General features: G+C 48.4%; 1 protein-coding gene across 1 annotated transcript in view; it reads left to right on the top strand.

Moving 5' to 3' along the window:
• The first annotated feature begins 4,678 nt into the window (after positions 1 to 4,678).
• Positions 4,679 to 13,344, top strand: part of SYNM (synemin) — a 44,060-nt gene continuing 35,394 nt past the window's right edge. Inside the window, exon 1 of the mRNA XM_018069476.1 lies at positions 4,679 to 4,808. Within this exon, the coding sequence (XP_017924965.1) occupies positions 4,679 to 4,808 (130 nt within the window). The remainder of the gene's footprint in view (positions 4,809 to 13,344) is intronic.

The following is a 13,344-nucleotide window of genomic DNA, read 5'->3' as shown; positions in this document are numbered from 1 at the left end:
TATCACTTCAAAGTAATCATGGATATTGGATATTTGGGAATCTACAAAGAGAACTCAGCCCCTGCATATATTTTAAATTATATTCTGTGTTAAATAAATGAACACAAAACACTCAACGATTTCCCATCCCTGGGTGGTTTTAAATAGACAATAAAAAACCCCAAGATAGTAGATAACATTTTATTGCAGAATATAAATTAATCTCTGTTTAGCTAAGCGAAGAATATACCACTAAAAAATTAAATGCTGGGCACCTAAAAAGCAACAGAATTATTAAGTAACATAACTAATAAAAAGGATGTCCCACAGAATTATCTCTGTTTTCATCATGTGTAGCTCTTAGATGTGCTTTTGATTATTCATCTATTTTATTTTCTTGTTTGAAAAAACCCAACATAATTTTATTTAGATGTTTCCATATTAAAACACCTCACCCACAAACGAAATTAAAGTTTTTTTATTGCATTGCTGGAATTAAGTTACATTATTTCTACCCTGAAAGTACCATATGTAAAAGTAGGAAAAATCTAATGAAGAGAGAACAGTGGAACTGGTCTTTTATTTGTAACATTTGATTTATTTTTCAGAACAGTGTTGCCAGTTTCCATAGAAATATTTATCTGTTTGTTTCATGAGGAGCCATTAATTATAACTATTTTAATATTTTTATTAACAGTAACATTTTAATATTTTATTTTTTAAATTAAATTACTTTAAGGACAGATTTAATGTAAAACTTGCCTAGACCACCATCCATGGCTATAGTTAAACCACTTTATAAATGATGCACCAGTCAATTGACCAGAGAACTGTACTGATAATACTTTTTTTTTTCCAGACTAATAGAATATTTTGGTGTTTTCTCTGTTTCCTCTAGAAAAAAAACATGGGGTTTCCAATTTAGGATTTTTAAGGGAATATCCAGTAAGTGGAATCAATCCTGTTACATTTTCCAACACACTTCTGCAGAGGCTTTGTGAAAATCAGTCCCGTACCTGGAGTGTTCACAGAGTTAATTTTCCATTGAGTGTAACAGGAATTTATCTGAAAGTGGGCATCGGTTTTTGCTTTGAGACAGATCCGATTTCCACCTCAGTACTACAGGAGTAAATCAGGTGTAGCTGCTGCACCCGGTGGAGTTGTGTTTGTGTAAGGACACTGAGAGGAAGTGCTCCAGAAATCCTGCTTTTCTTACCAGGAATCCAACTGTAAAACTGATTTTCTCTGGAACTGATTTTCTCCCTGGAACTTGTATCCCTTTATTTTTAAATCCCAGAGCTTCCTGCTATTTGGAGCCTCCAAACTCCCAACCAGGACCCACTCCTGGTTCACTCTCCAAGGCGGGGGGAGCTGTTTTTAAAGGAGGTGAATTGTGTCCCTCTGCACTCACCACGTGGGTGACCAGGGCCAGGATAAAACAATCTCAGTGATTTGTGGCACCAGGAGTTACCAAAACATCACTTGTTGAAGAGCAGAGGAGGCTCCTGTGGTGGCAGAATCTGCCCTACCCCCAGAGAAGTTGATCCCACGGCACAGTCTGTGCCTGTTCCACTTAAAAAAAATATATAGGGATATGTGGCACATTCAGTCTGTATAGCTTTATTAGCACAGAGATTTCTTTTATTGCATAAGCTGATTTGTACATATAAGTGAGGAATGTTTAAAAACATCTTAAAAGTTAAAGGAGTCTTAAAAGCTTCTTTAAAAACTTCTTTAAAACTTCCCTTCTGATACCTTCATACCTTACAGACAGCCTTTATTAGGATTATGATCATTAGGATTAAAGGTCTTTTCCAACCTGAAGGATTCTCTGATTCCCAGCTATGAAATGTGATGCCAGTGGTCCCAGAGGCTGCAGAGACTCAGAGCCAAAAAAGATAATCCCCGAATTCCCCAACCTGAATAAATCACAGTGGTTTTCAGGAGCTGTTTGAAGGACTGGTAAGATTTGCTTAAACTGTTATTTTGATTTTAAATTTGTAATGGCAAAACTGCTGGCTCAGATGAAAGGAAAACAAAATTATACCTTTCTGCAGAATCAGGCAACATTTTCCCATCACAGTTTTATTTTATGTATTTTATATATTGTATATATTCACAGGGTTGGAAGGGACCCACATTCAGTTTAATATGGTATCTTTCTAATGTGTGTCATATAATTGTTATATCATATGATAAATATGTGTTTATACAATATGATCATAAATACATCATAATACACTACATAAATACACTATTTAGGGTTGTATCAAAGTGGGAAATAGTAATTCTTACCTTCTGCATTACAGACATTTTTAATAATCTGAAAAAATAAAAATCAAAGCATAAAACTAATGTTCTTTAAATTCACTTTCTTTTTTTGCAAGTATATTAGCAGCTTTTCAACCTGCTGTGCATTCTCCCCATTGACTCCTGTGTTTCCTGATTGAAGCCATGACCAGGGTCAGAAACAATAAAATTCGGGGAGAAGGGACAATTCCCAGAGCTTTCTGAGCCAATATTCTCTGCTTCAGAGGTTGGGATCGTTCAAATAAAGATCAGGACGATATCAGAACTTTCAGTTCTTTATCCAAACAGCCGAGGCTGTTCCAGCTGCCCCGTCACAGCTCCAGAATCATACGGAGTTCTCTCAGTGATGCTCATTCCTATTTCACAGGCTATAATAAACACGGCAAAAATTAGATGAGGTTCCATTTGAGGTTAAATGTTTCCATGAGAGAATAATTTCTGTTTATAACAAGGGAAAAAAAAAAAAAAGACCGCTGGTCTATTTTTAAAACCTAATTTAGAGCTGGTATCCAAAATATCAGTCACAACAGAGCGTGAATGAGGCAGGATTATGCCTCTTCTCCGTAGTTTTTCATGGAAATGAGGGCGCTGGGGGAAACCCCGCTGAGCAGAGGGAGCCACCAGCCTTTGTCTTGCCCACATTGCAGGTGGTTCCATTGTCTCATCCCCAACGACTCTCACAGGATAATTTTCCTGCCCTATCCAGGGCAGAGCCTTTACATCCACGTGCCACAGTCTTGTTCCTCCCTAAAACTTGAATGTTGTCCCAAGGAAAAGGCAGCACATCCCTTCCTGCTCCCTCACAACTGTTTAGGGGGCTTGGGATCCAACCCTGGGGACCTCCTGGCATTGCTGTGGGGAGGGTGGGATGTCACTGCTGGGATGTCACCACTGCACACGGGGAGAGGAAGGACAGCAGGGAGAAGGGATAACACAAAGGTGAGGATGGATGGGAGGGATGAGCCTCTGCTGCCAGCGAGCTCACAGGGGCTGTGGGCACATGGGAATGGGCAACACCCACTGAGGGGTGAAGGCTCAAACCCCAGGACTGTTTGGTGCAGCAGGAAATTTTGCCATTAGAAACACAGCCCATGGACTGCCCCAATCCCTGAGGCTGTTTGGAGCAGGAGGGAAGCAGGATCCCAAAGGGCAGAGTGGTGCTGCTGTGCGGCCAAAGGAAAGCAGGATCCAAGAGTTGTCATTTATTGCACCTTCCAGCGTGGCCAAGGCTTGGCTGGAGCCTGGGCTGGGAGGTGAACAAAGGCACCAGCCCCACACCAGCCCCTGCTGCACAGACCTTCCCAGGGAGACCCGGGGGGGAGAGGGGAATGCATTAATCTGGTTCTGCAGTCTGGCAACAGCAGCAGCAGAGCATTTGCAGGTGATTTTCCCCAGGGTCCTACTAAAAGTCCAAGATAAAGGTTGAACAAACCTCTGAGGCTGCTCAGCACCGTGATCACCTGCTCTCCTCCCTGCACTGAGCTCGCGGCTGCCTTTCCTGCCCTCTCCTTGACTTCAATGGATTTTTTGGGGCACTCAGAGAGCAAAACTTCCATAATTACAGGCACTGATGTGTTAAGAGCACTCCAAATGCTTTCCTCTGGTTTTGCATCGGAGCAAGCAGGCACGCATGGTTTCTTTTTTCCCTAAATCATGCGGTTATTTGGAGTTTAGGTATTTCTGCCTACGGAGCTGCTCGTCCTGTTTTTGTGCTGTGTTGTTCGTGAGCCATAGGCTGCAGTCTCCCGTCAGTAAGAAAACAATAAAATGACTTGCTTTTGTTTCTTTTCAGACGCAGAACATGATACTAGAGCACTACGGAGTGCCTTTTAGAACCGTGGCTTTGCTTGTGAAAGGCGGTCATTAACATGATTCAGGGAGAGGTTGGACAGGGCTTTGAGCACCCTGGTCTAGTAGAAGGTGTTCCTGCCCATGGCAGGGGATTAGAGATGAGCTTTAAGGTCCCTTCCAACTCAAACCATTCTGGGATTCTATGAGTCTTTGCCTTAGAAAATTTAGGCAAGACAACAGGGGCTGATTCTGACCTTCCTGGGGTGGACTTAAAAATGTCCTGGGCAACCCAGCAGATCCCACCATGACAGGGGAGATCTGCTGCTGCCAACCCACCTGTGGGATGGAGCCCAGGCCATGGCACAATCTCCCTCCCTGCTCTGCAGACATCTCGGGCTCCAGGGTTAAATTCATGCTCTGCAGGAAAATCCCACATAAGCGCAGCTGGAAACCACCTTTCCACTCAGGAATGAAGAAATCTCAGATAACTCCAGCGACCTGACCCCGCAGAAAACAGCAGCAAAGGGTCCCCAGGGAAGAGGGGGGAGGGAGGCCCCATCCCTCAAGCTGCCACTCTCAGTCCCACGTGTTTTTGCCGATGGCTTTTCGGAAAACCGCAGATCCGGTTATCGACGTTCCCATTAAAATCTCCGGTTCCGGAAGTTTTGTTGTCGTGGAGCCAGATAAGCTCAGAAACGTGAAGCCAGGGTTTCAAAATCAGCCAGCCAGTAAGTGCCTTTGAGAGCTGGCAATCTGGAAACCCTGTCCCTGGAGAGCAGCAGTGAAGCTCCTTCCCACTGAGGAGGACGGGAACAACGGGCTCGCGCTCGGCCGAGGGCACGAGGGGCACGAGGGGGAACTCGGGACTTTTCAGCCTGGAAGTAGCACCACCAAGAAAATTAATAAATTTGACATCCCCTGCAGTGTGTTTCCATTCCTCCTTTCGGACAGATGTAGCTAAAAGAGACCATCTTATGTCAAAATCTGAAAAAAAATCAGGAGTCATGGGAGTTAAGGCTTCCTTCTAGGAAAATAAAGCCCGTTTGGCAGAGGGAAGGTTTCCAGGCAGGATGTAGCTGCCCTTTCTAACAGGCAGTGAGGGATTTTGGACATCAGAAGAGTGTTTAAACCTCATTAGGTGTGGCTTTGTCTTAAACAAGACAGGTAACTGGGCCAGTTACACCCAGACCAGTTTGGGACTGGAGACACCCCGTCTGTTTTGCCCAGCATCCTCATGATAACCACTCTGGCTGAGGGCTCAGCCCCCCAGATCCATTTTCCCTCTTCCAAAAGAACCCCCCCACACAAGCCCTTTCCCTCAGCCAGCCCCTCTCACCTCCCCTTGCCCATCAGTGTGTGTTGGGGCTGGATCCTGGGCTCAGGCCTGGCAGAATGGGAATCTCCCGCAGGCAGATTTTACACTTCCAGGTGAAAAGGCTGGACGAGATGGGAAACAGAAAAATCCTCAGCAATTTCCTCAGTTTAACGACTTTTTAATTGGATGGCATTGATTATTTCAGTGATGAAGCATATTTGGAATATGGAGACAACACAAAGGCATGAATGAAGATTAACTCTTGTTTCCAACCCCAGAAAATGTTAAAAAGAGTTACCAGAGTATTTGAAAATATTTTTAATAGTTTGGAACAACTAAATTTAGCTAAGCTGCAGATAGGCCTCTCTTTATTACAGCCAGAGTTACTATGGCAACATGCTACAATTATTTATCGCCATGACGATCCACTGGAGATTTTTTAAATGCATTATCTATTTTTGTTTGCATTGTCATTCCTGCCAGGGGAGGGAAGACACCAATTTGGTGCTCTGTGAAATGGTCAACATTTCACCCTGGCCATGGCAGGGTGGAGGCTGGAGGAGATTTTAAATTGAGCAGCAGAAAAAGCCAAGGAACAACCTCTCTCAGGATTATTTTTTTCCCCCTTTTTTCATTCTAAAATAGGTTACTGTTTCTAGCTGACAAGTGAATAGGAGCTCGTTCTTTGCCAGTCTTCCTCCTGACTGCTCTTTGATAATCCGAGATACCAGAAACAAATGGGAATGAATGAGTTCTGCAACACCCAGGAACTGGTATTATCTCCGCCACGGGGAAAGGGAAACGGACGAGCTATTTTAGGCAACTCCTCTAAGGTCACATCACCAGGCAGTGATAAGGACGTGATTAGGACCTGCTTCCTTGGCCACGTTGTCCTCCGGTGTGGCGGCAGCATCATGATTCCAGCGCTGCTGTCACAAGTGCTCTGCATCTTTATTATGCATACCAGGTCAGGGGGAATTGGGAAAGCCTGTCAATCCCTGGTCTGCAGGAGGAAGGGAAGGATATCTGCTACGTGCTGCCACTTCACTTGTTTGGTCGTGACAGCACAAGCGCTCCACCAGCTCGCTAATGCTTGTAGGGCGTTGTTTTGGGTGCAGAACAGGTTCCCACCGACCTCGTCAGTGTTCCTGGGAGGTGGTAGCCAGGTGCTCCAAGCCAGAGGTGCCTTGCCCTGGCAGAGGCACAGCAGACCTCCCTGCATCCCAGGGCACTGTGTGGGAAGCACAGCACCCATCTCCCCGTACCCTCCGCGGGATGAGGGCGGAGCGGAGCGGACGTGCCTGGGGAAAGGATGGTGGACATTGTTCTGACACATCCAAATAATGGTCTGCTGGTCTTGTCCAGAGTGATGGTTAAGTAATCCTGAGGAGGACGTGGAAAGAGCTCCCTTTGTGACTCTCTGACTAATGAAAAGCCCTTTATATAATCCTGCAATCAACTGCATGGGGCTGCTGGGACGGGTAATTGGGCTACGAACGGGCTCCACTTACGGGACGTTATGTAATTTACCGTTCTGTCATCATCTCTTCCCAAAACTGTGACTCCTTCTCCAGGGCTTACATTTCCAGGGATACAAGTAATGATCAAGGCTTGGCCCTTCACATCTTAGGCCATGGACAGGATCCTTACAGGTGTGGCTGGTTTGGGTTAAACCCGACTCCCTGGTGCGCTGAGGAGAGCAAGAGCCAGCTCCTGGTGGGACATTCCAGATTTTTGCTCCCGTACAGCACATGTAGATGCAAGATCCTGCTCCTCAGAGAGGGATGCTGGTCCAAGCAACGCATTCCATGAGAGCAGCTCTGGGACTCGCTGTGCCTGAGTAGAGCTGGGTGGACATTCCCCGAGAATACCACTCTATTCATGAGGCTATTTCCAATAGTCTTCCAGGGGGATCTTGCTGTAGGTCACCACTGCGAGACCAAAGCCAGACTGAAAAATACCAAAAACAAGAGTAAGAGAGGCTTCCTTTCCAGGCCTGTTCCTGAGGTGACAGTTCCCTGCCACTGGCACACACCGTGGCACAGACACTCTGCTCCCTCAGAGCTGCACATGGTCCTGCCTCCAGATCCCCACACCACGTCCTGTGGAAAATCAATGGAACTGCTGTGCCACGGCTGTAGCAAACCCCGGAGTGCTCCCGCTGCCATGTCAATAGTCCCTGGGCACAGGAAGTTTGGGAACTGGGAGACACTGACAGTCATGGATTTAACACTTCTCCTCCACCTCCCAAGGCTGGGGCAGCACTGAGAACATGCACTCTGCTGCTCTTTCCCCTGACTAAAGGAACAACAGGCCTGAGCACAAACCCCCCTTGGTGTCTGCTGGTCAAAGCCTCCGAGGTGTTTGCACAAAGCCTGAGCACAACCAGCTCCGTGGCGGTGGGTAATGGCTGGGTGACACTGAAACCAATCTGTTCTCCATCTGGCAGTGGGAATATCCCTGGAAGGAAAAGAAAGAGGCAGGATCCAAACTGTTCAGACCTCCAGAATTCATTGCTGCTGCAAGGGGCCATGAATTGAGAGAGCAAGGAGCATCTGTCAGCATGGTTTGGGACCCTGAGGATGAAAGAGGTGAGCTGGAGAGGTTGGGTTTTCCCTGGGTTTGCAGGTTGGTTACCAGGATGGGACAGAGGGAGCATCATCCCTCCAATATCGATGCCCAGGGGGCCACGAGGGCAGGTTTGCAATGCACACCATGAGCTGGCAGCAGCAGCACAGACCCTTGCAAATGGGGACTCAGCAAGTCCCTTTGCCCCCAAGTTACTCAGCTCCTGAATGGGAAGCTGTGGATGGAGGTGGATTATATTTTGTGCATTTTTCAGGACAAGAGAAAAGCTTTGAGGAATTAGGGCCTTGTACTAACCCCTGCAAATATGCAAAGTAAAGGGCAATATCTGTCTCCAGCTGCAAAGTAAGGGTGGGATTGCAACAGGGAAGTGGAAACATGGGTATATTCAGTGATTTTTCACAGGTCACACACACATCAGAGTGTTTTCTTTGCTCAGACTATTTAGTGACATGGAAAACGAAATCCTGCTCATAAAATCAGACACACACAGTTTGGAAAGGTGTTTTCTGAGAATTAAATCCGCTTGACATCCTCAACCAGCCTTTGCAGAGACTACTGCATGGAATGCAGGAGGGCAGATTTGGTTTTAGGCCAGGTCTGTGGGATTACAATGAGCCTCTGATGTTTCCCAAGTGATGAATTATTTCAAGGAACAACCTGGGCAATAGCAGCCCCTGTGTCACGGTGGCAGGGTGAGGGAGGAAGACTTTTAAATGTTAATTAGCAGGGAAGAGCTGTCTTGCAGACTAACCACAAAGATCTCCGGTGATGGCAGGAGGCAAAGGGGAGCAACAGAGCATTTCATTTGTAATGCATGGTTTTATTTCACCTTGGAGATCAGCTCATTGATGGGTTTGGCAGTCAGATGAAGAAACTGCATTGCTGTAGGGTCCCTGACTGCAAGATGCTTAAGCACAAAAGGAAGCCCCCAGGAATCCTCCTGGCAGGGGGCAGGAAGGCTGGCACTGGGCAGGGATCATGGGAAGAGGCAGCAGGAAAGAGCTGAACCTGCAAGCAGGTGAGAAAGAGCAGAGGCTGATGGTGCCCAGTCCCCAGCTGGGCAATTCCACTCCGAGCTGGAATGCTCCTTTCAGTTGTCTCCTTTTCCATGTGGAGATCTTCTAAGCAGATCCCCCTCCTGTGCCACTGCCACCAAGCTGGCAGCAGCTTCCAGTGCTCCAGCCCTTCCCATCACACACATCCTTTTTCTTAAGCGGGCAGAGGTGCTGTGGCTCTGCCTTGTGCAGCTTCTGCCTTGGCTTGGGTTGCAAAAAACCCATCTCCAGGCCCTCCTAAACTGGAGGAATGACTCCACTCCATCAGGAATGACCTCATTGACATTGGAAGGGCAAAATACAGTGTCAGGCAAGAAGGAAGTCAATTTTTCTTGCCTGAATCTTTCCCTCCACTTCATCTTAAAAAAAAAATAAAAATAATTAAACCCTGGGCAGAGGCACCAGCTGACAAGGTGTGCCAGGCTGGTGTGACCAGCATTTTGCTGCAGGGACAGGTGACTTCAACAGCTGCATTTTGCTCAGTTGCACAGAGTTTTTAAAGTGGTTTTGATCCCAGGAAGAACAGTGCTGTATAACAGTAACATTCCCTGGTACATCTGTCTGTCTGTCCATCCCCAGAGCATGGTCTGAGCATGTTTATTTCTGTGGTAAGAAGGGCTGCAGTTACAGCACTCCTGCACATTTAACACCATTTCCAAGTCCCTCTTGACTTCCTTTTTCATCCTTCTTCAGGGCTATGTTTAGATTCCAATTTCCAATCTCCTGGACTGAGATTGTTATTAAAATGCAGCACTGGTAATGCTCCATGCATCCCAGCCATAACAAACCTCTGCAGCACTGGGGATGGGGGAGTTCTGAGTGACCACAGAGTGTTTAGGCTCTAAAAAACAGCCAGTTCTGCTTTGTATAGATCTGAAGACTATTCCCATCTGCTACATACAAATATGGCAATGAGGAAAGGGGGGAGAAAGGGAGGGATAAGAGTGTGATCTGCAGAACCAAATAGAAGGGCTATAATTAATCAGGTAATTGCAGTATTTGCATGGAGTGTCAGTAAATATTACCTCTGGTTCTAAGCATGGCACTTTGGACCACGTATCTTATCGTGAAACAACCCGTCAAACAGCAAACACATCCACTTGACTGGAATATAATGAATATTAGGTCAGCCAAAATGCAAACTGACTAAATTAATTTGTAGTTGTGTACCAACTGATGTTGTGAGATAATTTAATGAAACCCTTCAAATAAAAATCCGCTGGGGAACAATGCGGAGGAGCCGGCGGAGTGTGCTCGGCGGGATCGCAGGGGCTGCGTGCCTGCAGCAGGAGGGCCTGGAGAGCAAACGGGGATGAGGGCTGAGCCCACAGAGCAGGGGGGGCTCTGCAGGGAGCCTGGGGCCTCGGATGGGTCACCCACGGCTGGACTCGGCCCTGTGACGCAGGCAGAGGCTCCGTGGGTGGCCCTGGGCTCACGTGGGGTTCCTGCTGCCCCGGTGCCGCGTCCGTGCGGTGCCGCTCTCCGGGAAGGCTCGTGGTTGGCACGACGGCGCTTTGGAACAGAGGGACAAACGCTGTCTCGGCCCTGGCTGAGACATGCAGAGCCAAAAGAGGTTTGAATCCTCCTTTAAGTGCTTTGGGTCCTCTGTCAGATCATCTGGGGACTCTGAAAACCAAAATGCTATTTCTGCCTTTCTCATATCCCTCTGGTTCCTTTTTTGTTTGGGCAAGGGCAAAATAATCCTTTTATTTAATAGTTCATTGGAGGACCCACAATACATTGATCCCAGGGGGCAGAGTGAGCTCTTTTTGGAGGGGAGTGTGTCTGATATCTGGCATGGCAGGGGCTGCCCGTTGCTCCAGCACACACAGGACTAGATGTTATTTCCACAGAAAAGCACAGCTGAGGCACAGGGTGCTGAGAGTAGACCATGGACAGTGCAGTGGGGCTGGGATCACCCTCCTACAGCAGCAGAGCCCATGCCACACAAGGATCCTATTGGAAAAACCCCCAGAGTACCTGGGGTCACTGAGGGTCTCGTGCCACCTCAGTGGCAGCACAGGAGCTCTGCAGGCTGGAGCCTCAGCAGTGGAATGAGCAGCTGGTAGGAAATGCTGGTCCCAACAGTGTCATTCCACATGAGTTCCCTATTGGCAGGTGGGTACCCCAGTGTCCCAGCCCAGCAGTGCAGCACACACTTACACTGGAGGAGCCAAACCCCTGGGCTCGAACAGGCCTGACTCTGAGCTACCCAAAACTCCAAAACAAACCTGACTCCCACAGTGGTCAGAGCTGCTGTCCCGTGGTCACAGTGGAAAGAGGGGGAATCCCTCCGACCCAAAAAGTCCTGATGCTGCATTCCCAGGGGAGCAGAGTAGCTAACTTAGTGATGCTGACATAAGAGATGCCCTTGAAGTAGGATTATAGGACACATGCTGAATTTATTGGGAAGGGGTTTATTAATTTGCCCACATGATGTGTCATAGGACTGACTGCTAAGTTTACATCAGCTATTCACAGTGATATCAGGTGCCTTTTATCAGATCCTACATCAGTCACCCCCGAGTGAAACCACAGAGGAGCAACTGGTAGGGGCTAATAAAGCAACAGCCACAGTGATAATGGGTGCCAGTAAATGAGAGTCGTGCTCAGGGTGTTCGGTGTCAGCCCAAATCCAGGCAGAGAGGAGCCAGGGACACAAGTGGTGGAAAGTTCAGGCAGGGTCACGCCAGCCCAGACTGAGCAGGAGCTGCTGGGGGGTTGCAGTGGCCACACTGATGACCCAGCACATGTCCCACCAGGAGAGCCTGGAGCAGAGGCCACAGAGGGCCCTTGCTCCCACTGAGGAGGCTCCACATCACCTCTGCTCCTCTGGGATGCAGAGGATGTTTGTGCACACTGGGGACAGGGGGGTTGTGCAGGTCCTTCCTGCAGCTCCAGGACTTGGTACTGAAGCAGCCAAGGGGTGGGAGAGCAGATGGCTGTGGTAGAGGTGGGATGAAGGCTGAGGAGGAACATGCTCATCCCAGGTATAGGGGCCATGTGGGATGGGCTGCAGCAGGGAGGTGGAGGGGGAAGGCAAACACAAATACAGGGACAAGCATTGCTGCAAAGCTGCACTAAACTCACCTTCTGCCACAAAGAGAACTCAATAATAACTCTCAAACTCATTATGGTGAGAAATACCCTCCCCTATCACCATGGGATGAGATAAGCACCAGCACAGGATAAAAAAAATATTAAGCACATAAGGAGAGAGAGAGAGAAGGAACCCAGGAGCCTTCTCAGTGTGAATGCACTTACCCCACATGAGGGAGGTGTTCCTGTCCTCACACAACCCAAGGCTCCACCATCACCCTGCTGCTGCATTTTGGCTGGTGGCTGTGGATATCCTTGACAGCTCCAGCATCCACATTCACCCACTTGGCAGGAGGATTTGTTGGGTAAGGCTGTAGCCACGTTCCTGAGGTGGCCCCGAGAAGCTCTCCTCCTCCTCCTCCTCACCTTGCTGCTCGGCTGTGGGGGCAGGGAAGGGAGGATGCTGTGGAAGGGCTCTCCAAAAAGTGCCTGGGAGGCAGAGAGAACCACCTCTGTGCAAAGCCTGCCCGTGCCAGTCTGGGCAGAGCCGCTCATGACATCAGCTCCCAACCAGCTCCACAACAACACGCTGAGGAGACCCTGCTGTGAGCCATGGAGGGAACCGTGGTGGATCCATGCTGCAAACAGCCAGCTTGGCCCTGGTGAACCTCAGAGGAACCCTCTGCTCTGTCCCCAGAGCCTCTGGGACCCTGCCTGCCACCCAAATCCCTGCTGGGGCACAGGAGATGCTCCTCTGTGTGTGGAGGTGACCCTCACCTCAAGCAGTACTGGCCTAGCAAAGGCTCAAAGCACCCCGGGATGGCACTTTTGGTACCTGGGAAGTTTACACCAATTTAAGCACTCCCTCACCCCCCAGTGAACCTGCCCCTTCTATGAGCACCTGATTGACACCACAGCATCCAAGGCCAGAACTGGCCCCCTGGGAACCAGTTTAGCACCAGCTCTGCTGTGCTGATGCCGATCTGGGGGAGCCCCAAGAGTTCTGGGAGCACTGCTGAGGTTCACAGCTGTGATATTCCCTGGGCTCACTCGGGCAGGAGCAATCCCAGGAAAGCTGTTTTCATTGCCTTGCTTCTCCAAGTCCTCCAAACCTTGTGTCTAAGCCTGTCATCAAGTTGGCTATAAAATGGCATCGAGTTAACCCGGCTGTGAGCACCTGTTTGTAAATGTGACCACGCTGACTGTGCTTTGGGGTTGTTTCCTAAACGCACCTGGCAGAGTCCAGACTCCCACCCCGTCGTCCCA

The sequence above is a fragment of the Manacus vitellinus genome, unplaced genomic scaffold, assembly GCF_001715985.3.
Source record: "Manacus vitellinus isolate BGI_N305 unplaced genomic scaffold, ASM171598v3 scaffold_16_pilon, whole genome shotgun sequence".
NCBI classification, from domain to species: domain Eukaryota; kingdom Metazoa; phylum Chordata; class Aves; order Passeriformes; family Pipridae; genus Manacus; species Manacus vitellinus.
The sequence above is the reverse complement of the archived record's forward strand: the minus strand, read 5'-3'. Positions and strand labels throughout refer to the sequence as shown.